Source organism: Geotrypetes seraphini, chromosome 8 (assembly GCF_902459505.1).
Source record: "Geotrypetes seraphini chromosome 8, aGeoSer1.1, whole genome shotgun sequence".
Taxonomy (NCBI): domain Eukaryota; kingdom Metazoa; phylum Chordata; class Amphibia; order Gymnophiona; family Dermophiidae; genus Geotrypetes; species Geotrypetes seraphini.
Genome location: NC_047091.1, coordinates 78,676,860 through 78,703,695, shown reverse-complemented (window position 1 = coordinate 78,703,695; position 26,836 = coordinate 78,676,860). Strand labels below are relative to the sequence as shown.

The following is a 26,836-nucleotide window of genomic DNA, read 5'->3' as shown; positions in this document are numbered from 1 at the left end:
GTCGGTTGGATGAGCGGCCCCCAGGCAGAGGATGCACCAGTGATGCGGGTCTGTGATGGAAAGAAGCCGCTCGCACTGGGTGCACTTTTTAAAGCCGGTCAAAGGCCGGGACATAGAATCGAAATTGGCCGCGGCTCGAGTAGCCACGCGGCCACGGGGACCCGGAAGCCTCCGGGTCGGTCGAAAGCGAAGCAGGAACAAGTTGAAACAAGAAAAAATTTGCACACAGCGACTTAATCGAGAAAAATAAGAAAAAATCGCGGTGCTAGAAGGCAGTTGGGGCAGAGCCTGAAAAAACACAACTTCTAGGCTCAGCGGAAAATTTTGAACTGGAGACCACGAAGGGATGCGCCCCCTAGTAGAGCAGGAAGGCACGCATGCATGGAGCAGCAGAGCCAACTTAAATCTTCAATCAAGTTTGCTTGAAAATGCTTCCGCATCGGGGCTCCGTAGATGACGTCACCCACATGTGAGAATATCATGCCTGCTTGTCCTGGGATAATAAATAATATGTTGATAACCCAGTGTTATTCTGGGGACACAGCAGAGGAGACAATCACTTATGTTGTGAAACGGAAAAGACAGGTGGTCTCAAGACAGAATCTCTGTCAGAAGTTTAAAATTAGATAAATGCATTCCCCTATGCTAGGTAATAAAAATTATTGGTTTAGAGCACAAGAAGCATAAATGTTATTACTCCATGAACAAACAATGAAAGATTAGGTTCGTACTTGGATAATCTTTTTTATGTTAATCCTCTTGCGAGTCCATAAGTATGGTGAAAGCCATTCCCACGAACTGGACTTGCAGAAGTGTGAATACTTATAGGTTTGAGCACCTCCCATATGGAGGCAGAGCCCCTTTCAGTTATATCCCAAAGCAATTGAGTTCCACTGGAACAGAATACAAAGAAGGAGGAGAATTGGGAATGATCCCACATACATTATACAGTTTTGTTCTGCTCTGTCAACTCTGAAAAAAAGAATTAGAACAATGAACAGGAATCTGTATAACAACCTTAGAGAACCAACAATAAGGGAACCAGAGGCATACCTTGCCCCTGTATTTCCAGAACAGGGGAAAGGTCACCTGAGGTAACAAATGAAGGAGGTCCCGCTGAAATTGGACCTGAAACCACCAAAATCGGAGCTCCTGTGGCCTGACACATCTGAAAAGCCTGGGACTTTCCCGATGCTGAGGCCGAGGAACAACCGACACGAAAAGGGAATCCCCAGCCGCTCCAGCGGTAAGGGAATCCTTTTCTCCCTGACTGTCAGCATTGGGGGAAGCCCAGGCTTCTATGCGATCAGAAGACGACTCATGAGGTACATGCAGCAGAGTGCCCTGGCTGTCGGCAACCGCTGCTGATGAGACAGCCCCCACCGCTCCAGCCCGCACAACACCTGTGCAGGCCGGCCGCGAGTACCTCGCGTCTGGAATAAAAGGAGTATTTTTTCCCTTTAAAAGTGCTGATTGTGCTGAAAACAGCCCTAGCTGAAAGAAAAATGCCGGTTAGATGAGAAAATACAATAAAAAGGCAGTTTTAAAGGGAAATGACCCCTTTAGACTGGCACACCTCAGGATTTTTTTTTTTTTTACTTAAGCAGAACAAACTCCATGGCTCTCAAAGCTGGAGGGCTGACCAACCAGGGGGCCAGGCCGCCGGCTGAGGCACCTCTACAAAAATTTGGGGAGGTGAAGGGTGAGACCCAGCACGAGACCTGCCAAGTTTAACAACCCCAAGGACAGATGGATCCCCAAACAGGGCTCGTCCAAGCTCCATCCGGCACAAAAGGGGAACCCAGGAGTCCAAAACAAAATTCCAACAGTATTAAGAGGGGAACCGAATTAGTCTTATCACCTGCTATGGAGACTGAGATAGACTGGATTGTAGGGGGGAGTCTATCCTGATATTCAAGTTTGTTCTTAGTCTCCACCTGCTGGTAGCAGTGAGGTATATAATCCATTCGTAAAGACTATACTAGTCTATCAAGCAATATAGAAAATACATTTACATTTACAAGACAGAAGAGCTCCAGGCCTGGAATCTGGAACTATCCAAAGCAGATGAAACGGATATACACCAAGGGCGGGCTGTATGGACTCCTGAGAGGATTAACAGAAATAAGATTATCTAGGTAAGAACCTAAATCTTTTATTCTGTTACATCCACTCGGAAGTCCATACATATGGCAACATACCAAAGCAATGGCTGATGTCTAGGGAGACCAAGAACCCAAAAGCAAGTCTTCTAGAGATGCCTCATCCACCCTGGAAAATCTGGAAGAAATATGCAGAGTGGTCCAAGTAGCTGTTCTACATATCTCTGTGGGAGAAACTGCCCGAGACTCCACCCATGAAGAGGTGACACCACTGGTGGAATGCGCATTGAGAGAGACTGGCGGCAGTTTACTACAGGTAATCAATCTATGCTGAAGATATGGCCCTGAATCCATCTAGCCTTGGATGCCAGTCTGCCATGCCAGGACTGGTTCTTAAGCATGAACCAATGGTCTGAAAGGGGAAGTCATTGGTCCTTTTCAAGTACTGGAGCAAAGCTCTCTGCACATCAAGCTCTCTCAAAATCCTATGCTACTTGCCTGAGCCTGTGGACTGAAAAGTAGGCAAACAAACCTCCTAGTTGACACGGGAATCAGACAACCTTTGGAAGAAAGGAGGGAACAGGACAGAGAGTAACACCCGCTTCTGTAATTCTAAGGAAGGGTTCCCTAAAGGAGAGGGCCTGCAGTTCCAAGATATGCAGCAATGAAACAATAGCCACCAGAAACAGTTTTGACCATGAGATTCAAAAGTGCAATGTCGCCAAGCAGCTCATATAGGGCCTTGGTGAGGCCCTTTAGGACAATGTTAAGATTCCATGAATGGAAAAGTTGTTGCAACAGGGGCCCGAGCTGAAGTGCATCTCTAAGGAATCATGTCACATCTGGATGAGCCGTCAACAAAACTTTGCAACTGAATCAGGAAACAGGAAAGCCTGTCCTATTTTATATGGAGTTCCTTTCCTTTTACTGTATGTATTTATAATTGTAAACCACTTGGACCTGTCGTAAGAACAGGTGATAAGTTTTTTAAAAATTTATCTATCAACTTTTGAAATGCACAATTCACAAGAATCAAGAAAAGGAATCACAGAAAACATTCAATAGAAAAATGGTAAATGAAAACATTTCACTAAAATATAAAAGGCATTCCTTTCTAGCCCACAAAATAAGAGAAGACACTTAAACAATAACTTAAAATCCAAAGGAAATTTTAAACGGACATACCATCTGTCCATTACATCACAAGGGCTTTACCTTACACTCCTAACAGGTCAACCAGTAATTTTAAGTTGTCTCATTTGAATTCAAGAATTGCAACAATTGAAGAGGATCCCAGAATGTATATTCAGTCTTGCAGTTTTATCAGACACTTGCAAGGAAACTTCAAGAAGAAAGATGCTTCCAGAGCAGCTTCAACTTAAGAAATTATTTCCTCCTTAACTGAGTTGCTGTGGAAACATCAGGGAAAACTTGTACTGACTCACCACAAAAACTTAGCCATTCTATTTTTTAAATAAGTTTTTAATATATGTGTTTTATCTAACTCTGACATACAAGTTATCAATAGAGTGGCTCTTGATTGAATCACATCCTGGCTGTCCTCCAAAAAGCCTGTTAAGTCCAGTTCAATAGGTTCTAATTGATTTATACCATGCATTATCTCATATTTTTTCAGCGGAATGTAGTAGAGATTCAGAATAGGTAAGCTCTCTGCATTGGGCAATTCCAGTATCCTTAAAAAAATCTTAGGAGATAACAAATGAGTAACTGGAAAATTGACCAATCGAAGATTTTTATGCAAATTCACCATTACCTCCAGTTTGGAATATATTTAACTGCAGAGGTAGAAACCTGTTGTAAAGTTATGATTGGGATTCTATTAAATTTGTTCTTTTATCTAAAAATGTAAAATTGGAATCAACATTTTCAAAATTTTCAGACTACAGCACCATCCAGAGGAAGTGGATACCAGACAAGTGATATGCCTATATATACAGGACATTGTTTCCCCTACAAAAACACCCCACCAAGAGTTCAAATACAGTTTTTCTCACCACACAGATAGACCCCTCCATAGTTGCTACATACATATCACACATGCGTACATTATAACCCAGATGAATCCGCATTCTCAACAAACATTATATCCCTTACCAAAGGGATAAATATGAGACCCAATAGCTTATTTCACCGGTCAGGTGTGCTCCATTGCCTCCTGCGTCGGCATGCTTGTAGTCGGTGCCCCTCATTTCTGATGTCACCATCCAGATGGCTGAGCTTTCTCTCGTGCCCTCAGCCTTCTGCTGCTGTGCCGGTAAATTTGGTGCCGCCAAAAGTTCTCAAAGTTGCCTAGACTTCTTCCAGTGTTTGTACTTTCTTGGTAGTGCTCCCCACTGTGAAATTCAGAGCGAATGGGTATAGCCATCAGTATCGTAGGCCCTCCTTCCTCACATATGTGGTTATGGACTGCATGTCCTTGCGTTTGCAAAGGGTGGCGGCTGCCACATCTTGATAAATTTCCACTTTAATATTCTTCCAGCAGTATTCCTTCAGCCATTGAGCTGCATGAAATATTTCCTCCTTTATCCAAAAATTGGCCAGGCAGATTATAATGCCTCTTGGAAAATTAGCTTCCAGGTGCCCCAAAACCTGTCTGATATCAATGGACGGCTGAGCCCCCTCCTATCCTCCTGCTTTAGCCAGCATGTCAGCGCAAACCTTCAGAGCTACCTGCCTCGCATCTTGGAACTCATTCTCCTCCAGTATTCCTCTCAGTCTCAAATTACACCTCCTGGTCCTGTTTTCTAAATCTTCTTTTTTTTCCCCACAAGGCCAATTCTCCAGACCGCAACAAAGCCACTGATTGCTGCAAGGTGATCATCTCCTCAGTGATGCCATCCACATACACATCCACTTACTTGTGTTTAAGATCCTAAATTGCTTTGATAATCATGGCATATTGTGTGCATCCCAGAACATCGCCCTCTGCTCTACTGGTACCTTGCTGGGAGTCTAGTAGTATTCCTGCTTGTGTCTCCTGGGGTTCCAGTACCTCTGTCATCTTGCTCAGAGAACTCGTGCCTGTGGCTTTTGGTGGGTCTTGCCTGTGTCCCACAAAGCAGTAAGACTCCAATTTCCATCTAGTGGCCATCACAGGTGCTTCCCCTCCAGCTTCCGTTGTTTGTGTGTGGGGGGTGGGGGGTATATCACCACATTTTGGAGGGTGTTTTGCTTGATTTAAGCCTGCGGTTCTTTGGAGCTCAGTTCAAGGGCATCTTGCCATTAGGGCGACGTCACTTTCTCTCGCAGCCTCTTAAATTATGATCAAAGCAGCAGCAGTATTGAAAAATATGTTGTAAAATGATTGTTTCTGAACAACACAATGAGACAAGCTACATCCTACTTGTTCAGTCAAACTCTGTTTATTTACAGAACTTCTATACAGTACATCAGCTACCAATGTCAAACAACCAGGGTTGGTGTAAAATTATCAGGCACCCTAGGCAAGCCTGCAGCTTTGCATTCTCCTTCCCAAGTAACTTTTAGGTCATTTAGCCAACCAGTCTCCCCCCTCCCCATAATCACCTCAATGAAACCCCTTCCTGCTAATAAATACTCTTTTCCTTTGTGTGGTTGACAAGATCCAACATTATGCTTTTGCTGTAGCAGATCTTTGTCTTCCCTCCCTACCCTCCCCCTCACACACACACACACACACACACACAAAACCCCTGTTGCTCCAGGCAACTACCTATGTCTGGGCTGGCTCTGCAGATACTACTTAATAAACTTCAAAAAAATAGATTAGCCTAGAACCGCAAGGCACAGGCGGAATAGAAATCCGTAATGTAATGTAATGTAAAGTTTAGTAGCATGTGTGTCTTGGAAACTAACTCCCCCACCCTGAAAAGAACAGTCAAACAGACTTCTATGTAAGAGGATATAGGCAGATCATGGAGGAAAATAAAATGAGTCTGATAGCTATCATAACTTGACTGCCTCTGTGCCCAAAACCTGTACTGCCATATTTTAATCTATCTCAGCAACCACTACATTGGATCCTATGCTGTAATCAGAATTTACTGTCAATGGTTCAAACAGGGTTCTTTCAAGGCAGATAAACTTGTTACCTGTTTCTTGTTCTCTGGCAGCTCCTCTTCCATGGGTTCAGATTTACTTTGTTTCTTGGTCGGGGGTGGTGGAGGTGATGTGGCAGCTGTTTCTTCCTCATCATCCTCTGCACTGCCCAGATCCACCCCCAGGAGGACACTGAGTGTCGTCATCACCCGTGGGTCCTGTAATTTCCTACAAAAGTGATAAAATATTCTTTATGAAAAAGGTCAGAAATTTTTGTCCTCATAGGGGAATATACTAATCGATATATGTGACAGAAGTATAGAGGTAGTCTGAGGAAAGTATGGGCAGGGGAACAATATTCTAACTCAAACTTCCATCTTCACACTACAGATTACAGCAACCAAGAAGGGAATGATGTGGAACCATTCTATGGAGCTTGTCTGTTTAGATTGTAAGCTTTTTCTAGCAGGGGCTGTTCTCTGACTCTGTAGAGCACTGCATACGTCGGGTAGTGCTATAGAAATAATTAATAGTAGTTGCCATGAAACTTAAGTTATTTCACATATGCACCCCCTAAGTTCACAACACACTTGGCACATCATGTCCAAAGTTTCTGTAACCCTTCCAAAAAAATACTCTGATGTCTGGTCACTGAAATACTGCTCCAATCACCTCCAAATCACTCGAAAACTGTTGCCCTGTCAAACTCTTTTTAAGATTTGGAAACAGAAAATAAGTCAGACGGGTCAAGATCTGGTGAGTAGAGTGTCTATGTACTGAAACCCCAACTGCGTCAAACATCCATTGTTTTGCCAGCCTTGTGAGCAGGTGCATTGCCTTACAAAAAGAACTTCTTTCCACAGCTTCCCCTTTTTTCTTTCAATGCCTCCTTTAATCAGCACAGCAAGTTACAGTAGTATTCTGCATTAACTGTTTGGCTCCTTGGAAGACAGCGAGTCATTACAATACCTTCCTGATCCCAAAACACTGTGGCCATGACCTTTCCTGCTGACTTTTGGGTCTTGAATTTCCTTGGCCTTGGAGAACCTAAATGCTGCCATAGCATGGACTGATTTATCTCAGAATCATAGTGGTGTAACCATATTTCAATCATAAGTAACTACAATAACTGTTCCAAAATGTTGGCACCAGCTTGCTGAAAACGCTGCAAAATCAACTTGGAAATGTCCACTTGACGCCGTTTCTCAACAGCATTCAAATATTTTATTTAGGCACCCACTTGGCCGACAGCTTCTGCATACCCAGCTGCTCGTGGATTATAAACTCAACACATTCTCTGGATATCTTTAGTTTCTCAGCAATTGTTTAGCTGATATTCTCTGTCTTGTAGTTAACACTCATCTACCCTGAGTCATTGGCTCAAAACCTTGGAATCATCTTTTGACTTGTCTCTTTCCTTCTCTTCACATATCCAACAGACTGCCAAAACTTGTTTTTCTCTACAAAGTTGATAAAATCCGACTTCTCCTTTCTGAGTAAGCTACCAAAACCCTCATCCATACTTTTGTCACCTCTCACCTCTGCTTCTCACAGGATTTCCAATAAGCCATCTCTTTCCCCTTTAATCTGTTCACAATTCTGCTGCACACTTCATATTTCACCAGTGTCATTATGTGCACATTATCATTCTCCTGAAATCATTTCACTGGCTCCCTGTCTATCTCTGCATACAGTTCAAACTAGAGTTGCTCGGGAACAGAAATCAAACCTGTCCCCACTTGAATCAAATCCATCCCCACAAGTAATCTCTTCCGTCCCTGCCCATCACCCAAAACTTCAGAAGTCATAACTTCATTTAATTATGCATTGAATTAAAGGCTCTGGTAGAGACCTAGTTACAAATAACAAAAGACATTTTATTAATCTGGAAATATTAATTGGGAAGAATACATACTTTGTAAACGGGTCACTTCCTGATCCTCCAATGTAAATATAAAATATAACTACTCCAGCTGATGAGGACCCTCAGCTGAAGACTTCCTCTGAAGGTGGCCAGGGATCCCTTTTGCCAAGGGAGTGGGGAAAGAAGAGAGATCCAGGGTGCACCTCTCCCATCCCCTCTACTGCAACATCTAACATTTCTTCCTCTCTCATCCCTTGCTTGGACCATGTGCAGTATCTTTTGTCCCTGCCCACCAGCCCCATGCCCTACATTTCTCCTTCTCTCACCCCTCTCCAGCCCCATACCACATTTCTTCCTCCATTCCCTCTACCACCATACCCAACATTCCTTCCTCTTGCAAGCCTTCCAATCTGTCCCACTCTCCACCACCATATCCAACATTTCTCCCTCTCATCTTTCTCTTCCCCATGCATCTAATCTCACTTCTCTCCCTCCCTATGCCCAACAATTCTCCTATTTCTTCCACTTCCCATGTATACCATCTCTCTTTCCCTTTCACTCACACACCCATGGCAAACAATTCTCCCTATTACCTCCCCACTTCAGCATCTCTTTCCCTCCCTCCATCCATCCTATGTCCCAAATTCGCGCCCCTTTCCTCTCTCCCAAGTTCATGCCCCCTCCCTTCCTTCTGTGTCCAAACGTGTTCCCTCACTCCCTTATGTCCCAAGTTTATATCGCCTCCTGTGTCCCAATGCGCTCCCTCTTTTATCCTAATTTCATGTCCCTTTTCTCTCCCTTCTTTGGCCCAAAGCACACACATACACGCTGCCTCCTTCCTGTGGCCCATCTACTTCCATGCCCCCCTCCCGCGAGACTGTACTGGAGCCAACCAAGTCGTACACCACCTTCCTGCCTTCCAGCCGCCTCCTTCTTGCCGCACTTACTTCTTGGCAGGGCTGTGGTTCTTGCACGCTGCAAATGGCTGACCCAGAAGCCTTCCCTCTGACATCAGCTCTGACAATGGAGGGAAGGCTTCTGGGTCGTCTGTGGGCAGCATGCTGGGAATGCTGCACGCTGCTTTGTGAAGAGGTTGAGTGTGGCTGGAGGGCAGGAAAATGAGGTGCACTACTGAGGTAACATTTGAGCCCCTCATAGTGCCTCTACCCCTGTGGGATCCCTGCAACCCTGGGGAAGGGGAACACCATGTAATCCACACGACCCTGTGCAGCTCTCTAGTTCAAAATCCTTTTAATAACCTACAAGTGTATTCATTCTGCAACTATCAGTATCTCTCTTCTCTTGTGTCACAATATACTCTGCCTCAGAAACTCCGTTTGTCAGGCGAGTCTCTCTTGCTGATGCCCTTCTCCTCTGAGAACTCCCGACTCAGACTCTTCTGTGCCTTATGCCTGGAATATCCTGTACAACTTAGTACAGTGTGCCCCATCTCTCATGGTGTTCAAATACAGGCTATTACGCCACTTTTATGAAAATGATTTATGCCCTACCCTCTCAACTTGTAAATCATCCATATCTGTTGCCATTTCCTCTTTACTCCCCTATCTCTAGTCCCTTATATTTCCTCACCTAAGTAACATGTATAATAAGCCTTTGTCTTATGTCCATCTTAATTAGATTGTAAGCTCTTTCAAGCAGGGACTGTCTCTTGCATGTTTGTTATACAGCACTGCATGCATCTGGTAATGCTTTATAAATTAACAGTAGTATTCACCGATCTGCCAAAATCAGGTCATGGACATGGTTAACAATTTCAGGAGTCAACACCATTTGAGGCCTCCCAGATACTTGCTGCATCTTTGGTCTCAAAAGCCTCCACACCACTTCTTCACTGTAGATTATGATGGGCATTTGTCACTCATTGTTCCCATCATATATTCATGGATTTTTTTCTGGAGTTTTCTTCTGCAGGAATAGGAACTTCATGATGGCTCGAGTTCCACAATTGAAAATTCCATACTTTTCATTGACATGGTTCAATCAATGATCTGAAACAACGTCAAAACATAGCATTACAACTCTGCAGATTGGCACTTTGCCATTCTTTTCAGCTACAGTGGCAAAATAACTTTTCAGCATCCCCTCATAAGTACTCCGGGGTGGGAGACGGCTCTTCATATGAAGGCAAATTAAAAGTTTTACAAAACAAGCAAAGTACTGGGCACAGAATCTATCTGCATTGACACTGTCTGCTTTGAACAGAGTAGATGAAAACAAAACTGTGCTGTAGAATGCCATCTCAGATCCAGATACTCACATGCCCAGATCTGTTGGTTTGTTGCGGAGCTGTTCAAGGAGATCCCGGTAGGTGGGGTCGTTAAGTAATGCTCGGGTTCTGGGGTCACTCTCCAGCTTCTGGTAGAAGTTGGGTACGTTGAATGGGTTCATGAACTTTCTCTCTGTCAGAATGAGGAGGCAAAGCTAAACATTAGCTCATATCCTGAGAGGCCCCACAACCACCCTTTTTCCTCCTTTCATTTGGTGCCAAGGCAAAAGCTCCATGCCTACCCTCCTTCACATTAAGGAACAGCATAGATACTTCAGGCCAGATTCAGTAAATACAGCTCAACTTTAGGTGCTGTGAAAAATCTGCACTCAGCGTTATTCTATAAAGGGCACTTCAGGCCAAATGCTCTATACAAAATAGCACTTAGAGGGGATTTTCATACCCAACTTTGGGCTGAGGATTTGTGCCTGCTGAAACTTAGCATACATCCTGGCACACAAGGTGGGCAGTAACCTCAGTATTCTATAACACTACAACTAAATATTTGGAATGCCTCTGACCCAAAAGGAGGAGCAAAGAAGAACTAGTCTCCACAAACAGAAGCAGCAACAAAACATAATGAAGTTGACGAGAACCACGTGGAATTCAAAATGGCTTTATTGGATATCCTAAATTCAATAGGGCTTTACACAGACCTATGTTTCCGCTAAATGGCTTTTTATCAGTAGTCTAAAAAATTCTTGACTAGATTGCAAATAATGCACACCAGAACCCATCCCAACATAAAAATTATACACACAAATTCAAGCGCACACACACAAAGAAAACACTGTTTGTGTTTGATCTTTGTGAGTTTGCTTGAATTCTGTGTGTATCATTTATATGTTGGGACAGATTCTGATGTGCCTTATTGGGAATCTAGTCAAGAATTTTTCAGACTCCAGATGAAAGCCATTTAGCCAAAACAGGTCTGTGTCGAGTCTTCTTGAATTTAGGATATACAATAAAGACATTTTGAATTCTACGTGGTTGTCAACTTCACTGAGTTTTGTTGATGCCTCTGACCCAATCATGACCACGTCCCTTTTTGGGATGCATATGAGACACTTTGGGTATGTAGCATTATAGAACAGTGTATGCAGATGCATGGATAAATCCAAATTAGTGCCAATTCATGTCAAATGGTTATTAGCATAGTTTACAGTGCATCTGGGCTCTGCACCGTATTTTAGGTGACCTATAGAGAATCCAGATGTTTATGTCCACCCTGCTTCTGCATTTCCCAACCCATTATCCTATGCTGAGTGGTAGCACATCGCCATTTTTTCCCCGCACTCATCTGATTCATGCCATGAAGTGCTAACTACATTTCTAAACCACCACCACCTTCTCTGTGCGCCTTACCTGCCAACCTGGCCTCTACACTCTGCAGGCCCTCCTTCAGCTGCTGGTTTCCTGCCTCATGTTTCAATCCCTCTTCATATGTTCGCTTGGCCTCATCCAACCGATTGAGGAATTCCAAGGCAGCTGCCTTCCGCGAGTAGCCCTGCACGACACACAAACCTCCTTCTAGTCTCATTTCCACCATTCTAAAGAGCCTCAGGTACCAAGCACCATCATTGTCCCAAGAACATAAAAGGAATCTCTGCCTTATACATAGAGATTATTAATACAGACTGTGGGGTTTATGGGCACCAGAGAAAGCCATCTAGCTAGGGCACTCACCTTTCCCCAGTCAGGTTTCAGTTCCACAGTTTTGCAGCCATCCTCATAGGCCCGCCGGTAGTCCCCCTTCTTAGCATAAGCAGCTGATCTGTTGCTGTACAGAACATGATTCTTCTGGTCTAGCTTTATGGCTTCTGAGTAATACCTAACAGCTTCCTCTGTATTGCCCGAACTCAAGGCTTTATTGCCCTTCTCCTTTAGTTCATTTACCTAGAAGAGGTAAGACAAAAGTTGCATATGTGATGTTATTTTGACAAACATCTGCACCAGGACCCATCAGTTATACAAGACACTGTTGTACCTCTCTCCATTCCATTCTAGAACTACTACTAATTCACAACTGGGAAAGGGGGAGTTTGGAAAAGCACAGTTACTTACCGTAACAGTTGTTATCCAGGGACAGCAGGCAGATATTCCCACACATGGGTGACGTCACCGACGGAGCCCCGCAGCGGACAGCCTCGAAAGCAAACTTGCTTGAAGATCTCGAACTTTCGAGCACTGCACCGCGCCTGCGCGCGTGCCTTCCCGCCCGAACTAGGGGGCGCATCTCCTGAGAGGATCCTCAGTTCAGATACCTAGCCAAGAAGCCAACCAGGGGAGGTGGGAGGGTTGTGGGAATATCTGCCTGCTGTCCCTGGATAACAACTGTTACGGTAAGTAACTGTGCTTTATCCCAGGACAAGCAGGCAGCATATTCCCACACATGGGTGACCTCCAAGCTAAATAGAAGGGATGGAGGGAAGTTGGCATATTATGAAAAAAGATTTTGCAAAACAGATTGGCCAAAATGGCCATCCCTCCTGGATAAGGTATCCAGACAATAATGAGAGGTGAAAGTATGAACCGAGGACCAAGTGGCAGCCTTGCAGATTTCCTCAATAGGAGTTGATCGGAGGAAAGCTACAGATGCCGCCATAGCTCTAACTTTGTGGCCCGTCACTCGACCTTGCAGAGGAAGACCAGCCTGAGCATAGCAAAAAGAAATGCAAGCAGCCATCCAGTTGGAGATGGTACGCTTCGATATAGGACGACCCAACCTGTTCGGATCAAAAGATATGAAAAGTTGAGGAGACGTTCTGTGAAGCTGAGTGCGTTGCAGGTAAAAAGCCAAAGCATAGAAACATAGAAACATAGAAAGATGACGGCAGAAAAGGGCTACAGCCCATCAAGTCTGCCCACTCTTCTGACCCACCCCATCAAGTCTGAGTGCTAATGACCCAGATCCTTAGCTCGACCCCCATAGGGATCCCACGTGGATGTCCCATTTATTCTTAAAGTCTAGCACGCTGGTGGCCTTGACCACCTGCACCGGAAGTTTGTTCCAGTGATCTACAACCCTTTCTGTGAAGAAATACTTCCTGGTGTCGTTTACACGTTTACAGTCCAAGGTATGAAGAGCCGCCTCTCCTGGGTGAGAATGAGGCTTTGGAAAAAATACAGGCAAAACAATAGACTGATTGATATGAAATTCTGAAACAACTTTAGGCAAGAATTTAGGATGAGTACGGAGAACAACCTTGTCATGGTGAAAAACTGTGAAAGGTGGATCAGCCACTAGCGCTTGTAACTCACTGACACGACGAGCGGAAGTGAGGGCGATCAGGAACACAGCTTTCCAAGTGAGATACTTGAGATGAGCTTTGTCAAGTGGTTCAAAAGGAGATTTCATAAGTTGAGCTAAAACAACATTGAGATCCCAAACCACAGGAGGTGGTTTAAGAGGAGGATGGAGATTGAGAAGTCCTTTCATAAAACGAGAAATCATAGGGTGTGCAGAAAGGGATTTTCCATCCAAAGGCTGATGAAAAGCAGCTATAGCACTGAGGTGGACTCGAATAGATGTAGTCTGAAGTCCAGATTGTGATAAATGAAGTAAATAGTCCAGAATTGATGTCAAGGAAGCAGATCTGGGTGGTAAATTATGTGTAGAACACCAAGCAGAGAATCTTGTCCACTTTTGACCATAACATTGTCTAGTTGATGGTTTTCTGGAAGCAAGTAAAATATCTTGCACAGACGGAGAGAATTGAGAAAAGTCTGTTATAGAGAAAGGTACCAAGCTGTCAAATGTAGAGACTGTAGATTGGGATGAAGCAAAGATCCTTGATTCTGCGTGAGTAGAGAAGGAAATATTGGTAGAAGTAGAGGCTCCCTGGTGCTGAGTTGAAGTAGAAGGGAGAACCAAGGTTGCCTGGGCCACCGAGGAGCTATCAGAATCATGGTGGCATGATCTGATTTTAACTTGACCAGAGTCTTGAGAATCAGAGGAAACGGAGGAAAAGCATAAAGGAACTGATTCCTCCAGTCCAGTAGAAACGCATCCGCTTCGAGACGTTGAGGAGTATAGATGCGGGAGCAAAATTGAGGCAGTTTGAAGTTGAGAGGTGACGCAAACAGATCTATCTGCGGAGTCCCCCAACGAGCAAAAATTTGGCGAAGAGTAGGAGAATTGAGTGTCCATTCGTGAGGTTGTAGAAGACGACTCAATTTGTCCGCCAAACAGTTGTGTTGACCCTGAATATAAACTGCTCTGAGGAAGATGTTGTGAAGAATCGCCCACTGCCACAATTTCAGAGCCTCTTGACAGAGGGAATGAGATCCCGTCCCTCCCTGTTTGTTCACATAATACATGGCTACTTGATTGTCGGTACGTACTAGGATCACCATGTCGTGAAGTAGATGCTGAAAAGCTTTGAGAGCATAGAATATCGCTCTGAGTTCCAACAGATTTATAGGACACTTCCGGTCTGCTTGGGTCCAGAGCCCTTGAGTGCAAAGACCGTCCACATGGGCTCCCCATGCGTACATTGACGAGTCGGTTGTGAGGACCTTCTGATGAGGAAGAGGGTAAAACAGTAAACCTCTTGAAAGATTCAAAGAGAGCATCCACCAACGGAGAGACTTCTTTAATGAAGGAGTGATGGAAATTAGTCGAGCCGGAGGATCCACTGATTGTTGCCATTGAGATGCCAGTGTCCATTGAGGAATGCGAAGGTGAAGTCTGGCAAAAGGAACCACATGAACTGTAGAAGCCATGTGACCGAGCAGAACCATCATTTTCCTTGCTGGAACAGTGGAAAGTTGGAAGAATTGATGGGAAATTTGAAGGAGAGCCTCCTGACGTGGTTGTGGGAGGTATGCTCTCAGATTGATGGTGTCCAGAGTTGCTCCTATGAACTGGAGAGACTGAGAAGGAGTCAGCTGAGATTTGGGAAAATTGATGTGAAATCCCAGACTTTGTAGAAAAAGAATAGTCTGTTGGGTCGCTGCAATAACCCCTGAAAGAGAGGGAGCCTTGATGAGCCAGTCGTCTAGGTATGGAAATACTTGGAGACCCTGGTTGCGAAGAGCTGCAGCTACAACCACAAGGCATTTTGTGAAAACTCTGGGAGAAGAAGCCAGTCCGAAGGGGAGGACCCTGTACTGAAGATGGAGATTTCCTACTTGGAATCTGAGGTACTTGCGAAATGCTGGATGAATAGGGATATGAGTATAGGCCTCTTTGAGATCGAGGGAGCACATCCAATCCCCTTGATCCATCAAAGAATATAGAGTTGGCAGAGTGAGCATTCGAAATTTCTCTTTGACTAGATATTTGTTGAGAGCTCTGAGATCCAAAATCGGTCGCAAATCCCCCGTCTTTTTGGGAACTAGAAAATAACGGGAGTAAAATCCCGAGTTCCGTTGGGAGAGAGGAACTTCCTCCACTGCTCGCAGAAGAAGAAGAGTTCGAGCTTCTTGAAGAAGAAGAGGAAGATGCGACTGATTTGAAAGACACTCTCTTGGATGGCGATCTGGAGGCACCTGAAGGAGTCGAAGAGAGTATCCCTCCCGTATGATGGTAAGTACCCAGAGATCTGATGTTATGAACTCCCATTGATGATAAAAAGTGGACAGGCGACCCCCTATGGGGAGGGGAGAATTTGGAAACAGAGAAATTTGAATGCTCAGGTCGAGATTGTCAAAAAGACTGAGCAGGCTTGGTGGCAGCAGGGGTCTGAGACTTTTGTTGTCGTTGTTGTGGAGGAGGCCGACGAGCAGGAGGTCTAGAAAAAGCAGGAGTTGTTTTCTGCGGATAGCGACGTGGAGTTTGTTTGAAACCTCTAGTTGGTACAGGTTTAGGTTTTGGACGAATGAGGGAAGCAAAAGAGCGCTCATGTTCTGAAAGACGCTTTGTAGCTGCCTCAATAGAGTCATCAAATAACTCATTTCCTTGACAAGGAAGATTAGCCAATCTATCCTGAAGGTTAGGATCCATGTCCACTATCCGTAACCATGCTAATCTACGCATGGCTACTGCAAATGCCGACACTCTAGACGAGAGTTCAAAGGCATCATAGGAAGCTTGTAGCATGAAAAGTCTCAACTGAGAAAGAGTCTTAAACTAACGGATGTAGCGGTATATAAGAAATAAATTACATTACATTACATTTTTAAATTCTGATAGGCGATTGGTAGATATGTCCGGGTAAAATGAAGATAAAATCTTTAAAAAAATGGTTGAAGTAGGACGTAAATATGTAATTATAATTAAGAACTCTATTTGCCATCATAGAATTCTGGTATAAACGACGTCCAAACTTATCCATGGTACGGCCTTCCCTACCAGGAGGAACCGAAGCATAGATTTTGGAGGGATGTGCTTTCTTCAATGATGATTCTACAACTAGAGATTGATGAGAAAGTTGAGACTTTTCATACCCTTTACATGGGACCGTTCTATAACGAGATTCTAATTTGGATGGGATAGCAGTTATAGAATAAGGAGTTTCCATATTGCGAGTGAAGGTCTGCTGTAGAACAGGAGTCATAGGTAATCTGAGTGACTCTTTTGGAGGATGGGGAAGCTCCATATCCGCTAAGTACTCAGGAGTATATTTTGAGTCTGAATGAAGGTCTATCTTGAGAGCTTGGCCCATGTCAAAGATAAATTTGGCAAAAGAAACTGATTTTGGATCAGATGTTTCCTCAGGAGAACCACTGCGTGATTTATGCTGAACTGAATAGGATGGAGAAGCCTCTCTAGAATATGGTGAAAGGTCTGATTCCAGACGCAGAGTGACCGAAGAAGCTGCACTGTGAGTTGGAGTAAGAGAATGCTTTCTTTTCAAACTCCTGGAAGGAGAAGTAGCAGGTGTACGAGTTACAGTCGAGGTATGTGTAGGACTGTCTCGACGGACTGGCTTCGACGGTGTTCTGGATCGAGAAGGGCTTCGAGTCGAGGCTCGTCGAGATCCATGCTTCGACTTTGACTTCGAAGAACAAGGTAAAGAAGCCTCGGTATCCAAATTCGAAGACTCCCTCCGAAGCTTAGAAGGAACAGGTCTTGAATGCTTCGATCGATGCTTCGGAGGAGGTGAGCCCGGAGAAGACCCTGATGAAGAAATGTTCTTCGGTGTCCGGGATCGGCCTCGGGAGACTGGAAGCTCTGGTTGAGTGACAGGCTGATCAGTCCGAGGCAAGGTCGAGGACGGGACCAATTGAGCTACCAAGGAGGAAATCTGAGTTGTGAGTATAGATTTCAACATGTCCTCTAGCATCGGCACCGAGACAGAAGATTCTGACCTCGTAGGTGCAGCAGTACGCTCCGAAGAGGGCGACCTCGAAGGTGAGTATTCCCTTATCTTGGAGGTACGCTTCGAAGGAGGACGTGCCGAGGACTCTGGTGGCTTCTTGGATACGGCACCTGAAAGAGAACTCGGAGACTTACCCCCCGTAGAAGACTTCGTGGATGGAGTCGTCTTCGAGGTAACTGAGGTAGAATAGGTCGAGGCCTTCGAGACCGAAACTCCAGCCGGAGCCTGGGTCGAGGCCTTCGAGACCACAGGTGTCGATGTCGTCGGAGTCGAAGCCTTCGAGACCGGAGCAGCCGCTACGGTCGAGGCCGGGTCCGAAGATTGCTCCATGCCGAAAAGTTGAAAAAATTGAGCACAACGTCGTCGAAAGGCTCGAGGAGTAAGTGTGAAGCAGCGATGACAATCTTCTGGAGAATGAGAAGAACCCAAGCACTGTAAACAACGGCAGTGAGGATCAGTGACAGAAATCACCCGATTACACTGTCGACAACGTTTAAACCCGGTAAGAGGCCGGGACATGGAAAAAATAAAGTCCGTGTCGAACGAAGGAGCCTAGGCCTAGGCCCAAAGCTCGACGGCCGAACAGAAAAAGAAAAACAATATATCTTTTTTTTTTTTTTTTTTTTTTTAAGAAAAGAAAAAGAAAGGATTAGGAAATAAGCACAGCGACCGACTTTTAAAATAAAAAGAAACAGCCGCGGTGATGAGAAGGCAAATGCTGCAGAGCAAGAGAACGTGTCTTCTTGTCTCCGCGGAAATGAACGAACTGAGGATCCTCTCAGGAGATGCGCCCCCTAGTTCGGGCGGGAAGGCACGCGCGCAGGCGCGGTGCAGTGCTCGAAAGTTCGAGATCTTCAAGCAAGTTTGCTTTCGAGGCTGTCCGCTGCGGGGCTCCGTCGGTGACGTCACCCATGTGTGGGAATATGCTGCCTGCTTGTCCTGGGATAATAAGGGTATTATGTACCCAAAGAATAAGATGAAAAAGGTACTGCAGAAATTGCACAAAGAGCTCATGAAAAAGTTAAGCATTCTGCTTCAGGACCAAGAAAATAAAATTTACTGTTGCCTTAACAGCACAGACTATTCAGGTACAGGAGCCTAGCATAACTTGTAAATATTTCAGGCCCTCTGTATCTATTCTAATTCTGAATGCCAATGTTCTTTCACAAATGAAGATAGTTTTTTATTTGAAAACCGTTTGTCTTATGTAGTTAATAGTATTTATTTTATCACATTTATATGCCGCTTGTATCTGAAGTTTTGTGTCAAGGCCCATGTGAACCATCAAATCCTAAGAAGTCTTAAGAAAAAAATAAAAAACCTCCCTAATATGTAATCAAAGGCAACCACATCAAATTTAAAGGCTAAATGGGAATTCTAGCTGCCCACTCGCCTAGAGTTAGTAGATTGTTTTTCTCCTTTTGGCAAAGTAGAAGAGCTTTCACTCCCAATCAGGGCTACATCTGCTTCTTGTCAGGATCCAGGAGTAGAGGAGGCTAACAGTAGATTCATAGCAGATAGGTTACAAATGGATGGGAAGGAGAAAAGGGAGAGTAAAGACAACGAGGAACTAGCAGAGGTAGATGGAGAGGCGTGCATTTTGTTTAACGTATTAAAAAAGTTTATATTCTGTTCATGCTGTGCCCAGCGAGGAAAAACTTCCTCCCATGTACTCCATCAATAAATTAAGGCGTGGGTTAGTAGGCAAAAGAAAAATGCATATTTCACCAAATGTGACCAACTGAGAAAATATGACTAAACTAGCAGATCCAAAATGTTGAGAATGGTTATTTATCATATTACAGATGCATAAGCATTCTGCAAAAAAGTTACAAGTTTGAACTTCTGCAACTATTTTTTCCACATAAGAAGGATGTGTTCTGGACTGTTTTATTTCAAATTGCTCTAACAGAATTAATTAAAACCTCACTTTTTCTGGTGATTAAGTCACCTTTTCCCAGAGATGGTTACAAATAGTTAAAGTCTCAGATTAATTTTTAAAACCAAGTGTATTGCAGTAGTCTGCAAAAAAACAAAAAAAAAAACAAAAAAAAAACCACACAGAAAAATCAGATTACAAATTGTATTACATCTCACTAACAGGTGCTAGGAGAGCAATCAATAACCTCCTACTTCTTACTAAGTTTAGGCAGCATTGCTTGGCAAAATAAAATTACAGCTTTTAACTATGGAATTACTACAAGACAATGCTGCTTTCTGGAGTGTTCTTGGAACAGCTTCTAGGGTAGCTATGTTCAGAGCCAACACCACATGCTGAGCATTTCAATACCTGTGATAGATAAGTATTTACATTCCCCCTCCCCCAATCACCTCTATTCTTTCCCTTCTCTCCCTTAATCTGAACACAAAGAAAAAAAGCATGCCTACAATTCAGCAGTATTTATGATCCCTAAGCAGCTGCTCCTGTCTTTCCGTTACACTGTACTCCAGATCCTACTACTCATATCCATGTTCCCCCGTTTTTCCTCAGAAGTGACAGATTATGTATATAACCCTGGTACCAGCAGGCCCCCATGTGTTCAGCTACACACTTCTAATGATCAACAATAATTCTAGCATTAGTGGGTCACTCTGCAAGGGATGCCATGTGCTCTGGGCTCCTGCTGTGATCTCAAACTACATATTACAAGAGCTGTGCCAGGACTGTAATTGTTCACTCTAACTTAGATAGTATAATGGCGCTAGATAATATATCAATGTTTTATAAAATCTTTCTTAGTCCAGTTTCTTTACAATTGAATGACTGGTTATATTAGGAGAAGCTATGCTGTAATGTCCAGTTCCCCCGACCTTGAGAAGGTTCGGCGAAACGCGTCGGGAAGGAGAATGGACTTTGAATAAGCTAAGTCTATTATTTATATATAGTGGTACCTTGGATTACGAGCATAATCCGTTCCAGGAGCATGCTCGTAATCTAAAATACTTGTTTATCAAAGCGAGTTTCCCCATAGGAAATAATGGAAACTCTCTTTGATACGTTCCCCCCCCCCCCCCACGAGAACCGGCATTGCTCCCCCCGAAGGCCCCCCCTGCGATCTGTCACCCCCCCCTCTCCCCCCGCGATCCGGCACACCCCCGCCGCTTCTTATCGTCATCTGGGCACTGGCACTGACATGTCCTGTGCGTTGGTGCCGGTGCCTGAAGATCGGCCTCCTCTTCTTGCTGGGCCTTGAGCATCTGTGCATGCTCAAGGCCTGCGAGTTCATGTTCTATCTCGAAGAGATGCTCAAGGCCCAGCAAGAAGAGGAGGCCGTGTTTGGGCACCGGCACCAATGCACAAGACATGTCGGTGCCAGTGCCCAGATGACGGTAAGAAGCGGCGAGGGGGGGGTGCCCAATCGCAGCGGGGGGGGGGGGGGGTGCCGGATCACGGGGGGGGAGGGGTGCCGGATCACGGGTGGGGGGAGGGGTGCCGGATCATGGGAGGGGAGGGCTCGTAAATCGAGCCACGCTCTGTTTCTGAGGCGCCGATTTTGCGAATGTTTTGCTCGTCTTGCAAAACACTCGTAAACCGGTGAACTCGTAAACCGAGGTACCACTGTATTTATACAAAATAATTGAAATAAGTAAATAGTTGGGAAACAGTACTTGGAATCATGAAGAATCCCAACACCTGTATCTATTGATAAGGGTAGATATTTGAATTTCTAAGATGTACTGCTATAAAGAAACTAGACTAAGAAAGATTTTATAAAACATTGATATATTATCTAGGACTGTAATTGTACATCCCTCACCTAGCCGACTTCATCTAGCCACAAACTACACTTAAGGATCTGGCACCAAGGAACTCGGGCCTAGATTATCAAAAAAACTGCGTTAAAAGATGATGAACTATTATCACAGCCGTTCTGGTAGCAATTTTTTAAAAAGCGAGTCATTCTCCAAAAAACGCTCATGCAAATGAGTAGCTAAATTTGCATGTGCCCAATCCTGGGATGCACCAGAAAAAACCTGAGGCTCAGATTGGCCTAGGTTGTTTAAGGCCCCTTCTATGGTGGGGCCTTAGGCATCTGAGCCAATCAGAGCCTTAGGCTCCTTGCCGATGCATCTGGGTAGGGACCTAAGACTGTGAATGGCCCAGATGCATAAGGAGGGGGAGAGGTTTGCAGTGGGAGAGAATGGGCATCTCTCCCACTGCTGGGTTTTAAACAATGCTGCCACTGAACCTGCACCCCTGGACCAGTCGCTGATTTTTGTTGCCAAAAGCTGATGCCGCTCTTGGAGAATGGCTTGACGATTTTTAAGAATCCACCAGTGTTCATTTCAATATTGAAGAACCCATTTGCATGGCAATGTTAGAGACTGCTAGAAAGATCACTAAATGCTGAGATAAGCCGTTTTGATAATCCGCTGCTAAAACGCATGCAGGCTAAACCGTCAGAAACCAGTTTAGCGATCGCGTTAAAGTAAGAATCTAGTCCTCATCTTCCTCCAAAACCAACAAGAGCCCTATGTACACTCATTCGCACCAGGACTAACTTGCTACACACACTATAACTAAATCAGTTCCTTGTATCTCGTTTAACTGTATAACCAACTTGCCTTAGTTTAGCCTCCCAACGGACTCTTTACCACCCCAGCTTGTACCATTTAATAAATGCACTTGGCCCCTCAGCTATAGGATATGCTGTATTGTAGAAAAGCTTTAGCATCATATCTATATTATTTGAATGTTCTGATGTGTACCTATTAGTTGTTTCCTAAGTATTATATCTCTTATCTTAATTTCAATGCTGTTAAGTATATTTTTGAAACTGTTTCATGGTAGCCCTATTATTAAGTTTCAATCTGCTGATTTTAAGTTTACCACACTCACTGTATTTGTTTTATTATTATTTTTTTTTTAAACTACCATTATGATATTAACAAAACTAAGTTTTATGTTGAACTGTACTTGCTGTACACTGCCTTGGGTGAATCTCTTCATAAAGGCAGTTTAAAAATCCAAATAAATAAATGAGTTTCCACAGCTCCTCTTTGTGGTTAAAGCACACTTGAAACACACCGAGAAAAAATTGGTGGAGAACCCTATAAAAATATTTGGAAAGTGAGCCTAATCAAAGACACTCTATCCTCTCCCACGGGCCTGCTAGCTTTAAATCAAAAAGCGATCTAATAGGGATTTAATCGGTCGCACAAGGCAAATTCGTGGCTTACAATATCCCTGTACGACAGTCCCAAGGCGAGTACGAGGGGGGAGGGGAGAGAAAAGTAATAACCTAGCAGATTACAGATTCAAAGGCGGTGAAGAAACACCAAAGGCCAACACATCTCTGCGTCGGGTGCCATAGGCCGATTCAGTTTCTCCAGATTACATCTCTCGCTTCTCATCCAGAGACTACCTCCCCCATTCAACACCAATCCGGCCTTACCGCCTCCATCCCGCTGCTACCGCTGTCTCAGAATCAGCACTACCCACGCGCCTTCTGGAACTTACTAGAAGCTGACAGCTCACGGAAGACCCGCCCACGATATAGGATCATTGGTGACAGCCCCTTCCGCTTTCTTAAACCTCAGAAACTGATTGACCCCAAACACGCATCAATCTCTCTCGTTGTTACTGCCCCTTCCTCTGACGTTAAGTCCTTCCCTTCCTTCTCCGTTACAGATTGGATATTGCCTGGAAACACTGCAGGGCAATGCGATTGGTCCTTTAAAAAGGTATTCCGGAAAAAGGTAAAGGCAGCCTCCATTGGTACTACGTCGACAAGTTTGCTGAATCAGCCGCCTTCGCTGCTCCTATTGGGCAACTGCAGCACACGTGCAGAAATCCGTCTAGAATTCGCGACTTCACTCAAGTAAGAATACTGCTTACTCCACCCGCCCATGGAGATGACGTCTGAAAATTTAAACTTGGAATAGGCAGCTTGCTGCCTACAAATAAATAAAAGCAGCCACTTATTCTGATGGTTCATGAAGCGAACTGTTAAGTCCTTTGATTGGTCTTGCGTTACTTGTGCTGGTTGACGTAAACATCAGGTCTTAGAATGGATGACGTCAGAAAACTTATCCGTATTTTTTTTGTCTATGTATGTTTTATTGAAAACTTTTTTTTTTTTTTACAAAAACAATGTAATCAGCAAAATTTATGTAACAAGTATTGTTACAATTATGAAGAAAAGTTCTAACATGAACAGAGAAACCTGTGGAAAGACATTACATTACATCGGTGTCTTTTATCCCGCCAATACCTTTCAGTTTTTGGAAGTTTACAGCAAGAAATTAGCCTGGGCATCCCAGGGAGATTACAAGGTTGATGAGAGCAGAGAGCTGGACTAGGGTGAGGTTGGGGGCAGGACTGGGGCAGGGATGGGTGGAATTGGGTAGGCTTTGGGGTCTGGATTTTATTAAAGTAAAATCTGGTAACCCTATCCAGGTAGGGTAATGGAGTGATTTAGACCAGGGAGTTGTTAATTTTTGTTCAGTAGCAAAGACATAGGATTCCATACAATAGCTGTTTCTTCCCATGTCACAAATTGCAGAAGGGTATTTTTTTTTTTTTTTAATAATTTTGAATACATTACAATATCCAACAGTTCAAAAGAAAAAAGGATATCACCTAAAATAATACATAATCAAATCATACATACAAAGCTTTCAAGCCCACATCAATGGGGAGCATATCTTACTATTTTATGAACCCTGAGTCATTCCTTAATCTAGGATACTATTATATTAAATCTCCTCATAATTCTCAGTAAAGTGAAACAAATCTCATTCCTATTTCTTTTCTCTTGGCAATTAAGAATTGTTGTAATTGTATTGGATCCCAAAAGGAATATTCAATATCTTGTAGTTTAATCATACATTTACAGGGAAATTTCAGGTAAAAGGATTGCATCCTTCAATTTCAAAAATTCTTTCCTCCTCAACTGTGTAGTTCTGGATACATCCGGGAAAATCCTGACCAAATTCCCACAAAATTTTGTTAACCTATTTTTAAAATAAAGTCTCTATCAACATTTTATCCATCTCGCTCATGCATGTTATTACCAGGGTGGACCGGGTCTGAATCACATCCTGTGTATCTTCTAGAAATTCAGTCAAATTTACCTCCTCCCCACCCCCATTATCTGTATTTCTTTAGTTTATGGATTTTTCTGGGTGTTGGTGTGAGGGATTGTTGAGGACTTAGGTTTTGTGTTAAGTGTGGAGGGGAGTCAATTGTTAGGGAAAAGAAGGGGCCAGGCCAGGTTACACACAGATGCCCACACCCACCACTCTCCCTGCTTTCATAATGTCATGGTCTGCCCCACCTCCATTTTCCATATCTGCAACTCTCCATGCAAGAAATTGGATTTCCGTTTTGGAGCCATGTTGCAAGGTGTAGCCATCTTTTCAGGCTACTTGTAGAACACGTTCAAGCACACCCCCCATAGAACACCCAATGAGGTGTGATGGGCGTGGTTAGGAAGCGGGCCAAGGAACCGCACCCGAACGGCGCCCAATAGGCATAGAGAAAGTTTTCCCGCCCTGCTGGCGTCAGACGCTACATAGCCGTGCATGGGTATAAGAAGGTCCGGGTGAGCAGTGTTTCTTTTCTATTCTGTCCTATTGCTTATGCAGATGTTTGAGATTTTACTGTCTTAGTCTTTTACATTTTTTTTCCTATCTCTGCCTCCCATTTCTCTCTATTCCACAGAGCCATTAACAAGCTACATGTCATTCTAATATGTTGTTTTATCTTTTCTAGAAGCAGCTCAGATAGTAAGTCCAGGTGAGAATGATATTTTGTAAGCTACTTAGGTGTCCTTATGATAGAACTAAAGAAACCAACCAGCAAAAACTGACTTCTCTTTATGGGCTTTCATTGTGTGCTATTGTTTATAATAGTTATTTTATTTCTGATATCTCTTACTCTCCATTCCACAGGGCTGACAAAAATGACTGAGAAGACTGATAAAGACCATGCTGGTAGAAATTTTGCTGGGAGAAATATGGATATGTAAGTAAAATGGATGTGTTCATACATCTGAGAGGGTTTACTCTTAGAGCTAAAGTTAATTCTTTGTAGAATCAAATTACAGGCAAGTTAAAATCAGGTGAGGAATGGTTCTGTGTACTAACTCATTGATAAGAATAGGTCAGGTGTGTTGGGGGGGGAACACTGCCATTCAGTGGACATCCAATCAGTGTACATGGTTCAGGTGGAAAACTCCTAATGAGTGCCTAATGGCTGCCATTTTTAATAAGGAGTCTAAAGGTATGTTAGCAGCTCTGTTACTTCTAGGTGTGTGTTCTGCCACAACTTCAGTGTTTAATTTTGGAGACATAGGTCTTTGTTAACAGTTTCTCTCTATTCTTCATTTCAGGTTAACTCTGCTCATCACCTATGTGTTTGCCAGAGAGAGACCAGACGAGCAGCTCAGCACACCAGCTTGCACCTAGCCAAACAGTTGTAGGTGAGAATGATATATGGTAACCTTTATTTGCTTACTCTACTATTCTTCACTTGAGTCACTCTTCTGATGAGTGAAATAAATGTTTCACACTTCTATTGTTCTCTTCACACAGGTATCCTTGATGACTTTCAGGAACAATAGTAAATTGATAATGTTGGCCTCATAAAACACCATGGCACGCATTCCTGCTGTTATATGCACACAAACTTTTTGCTTTCAGTTAGTCTATTCCCTCACATGAGTTCTAAACAGTAGCAGTGGAGGATTACAGGTGATATTAACCCACACCATCAGCGAATTAAGGCTATTGCTTTAACAACTATACCACAGTGACATCTAAGCAGCTCAACATAAATGAGGTTAACACTTTGCTTCAGGGAAGGGAGGACAGATATGGACCTTGGGGGTTGAACCCCCTGTTTGTGAACCTTGTGTAAACCAGCTTCTTCTCTTTTCTGTTTTCAGGCAACTGTAGTTGTTCCTGCAGTATTGTCAGATGGGGTTTTGTATTACTGAGAGCAGTGCAGCTGTGAGCATCTTTGTGGTTTCCACACCTGTTTAACCAAAATAGTGCAGCTCAAGAACCAGGAGGATAGATTGAGGTATCTGGCCTTTACTTCCATCACCTTCCGTGAAAGGAAGAAAAACCCACATGTCTCATTTGGATTCTCCTGGGGTGGAGCCAACTCTTACTAGCAGTAACCCTATTCCTCAACAACAAATCTACCACAGTGACTTATATTCTCTTCCTTATGTAGCCATTTACTTTGGAACAGGGACTGGCTTACTTTGCACATCATAGCTGAGATGTCGTCATCTACCTACAGTTGCATATACCCTTGCATTCACTTGCT

The 26,836-nt window shown here is 43.8% G+C and overlaps 1 protein-coding gene and 1 long non-coding RNA gene across 2 annotated transcripts in view; one reads left to right on the top strand and one right to left on the bottom strand.

Moving 5' to 3' along the window:
* STIP1 (stress induced phosphoprotein 1) overlaps positions 1 to 23,087 on the bottom strand; it is a 69,111-nt gene extending 46,024 nt beyond the window's left edge. The window contains exons 1-5 of the mRNA XM_033955447.1: positions 22,953 to 23,087; positions 11,978 to 12,187; positions 11,657 to 11,798; positions 10,283 to 10,424; positions 6,194 to 6,368 (exon numbers count right to left, since the gene is read on the bottom strand). Of these exons, the coding sequence (XP_033811338.1) occupies positions 6,194 to 6,368; positions 10,283 to 10,424; positions 11,657 to 11,798; positions 11,978 to 12,187; positions 22,953 to 22,961 (678 nt within the window). The 5' untranslated portion in view covers positions 22,962 to 23,087. The remainder of the gene's footprint in view (positions 1 to 6,193; positions 6,369 to 10,282; positions 10,425 to 11,656; positions 11,799 to 11,977; positions 12,188 to 22,952) is intronic.
* A 43-nt stretch (positions 23,088 to 23,130) lies between these two features.
* On the top strand, positions 23,131 to 25,482 carry LOC117365257. The gene is made up of 3 exons (XR_004540390.1): positions 23,131 to 23,378; positions 25,274 to 25,297; positions 25,453 to 25,482. It is a non-coding gene; the product is annotated as an uncharacterized LOC117365257 (long non-coding RNA).
* The last annotated feature ends 1,354 nt before the right edge of the window (positions 25,483 to 26,836 follow it).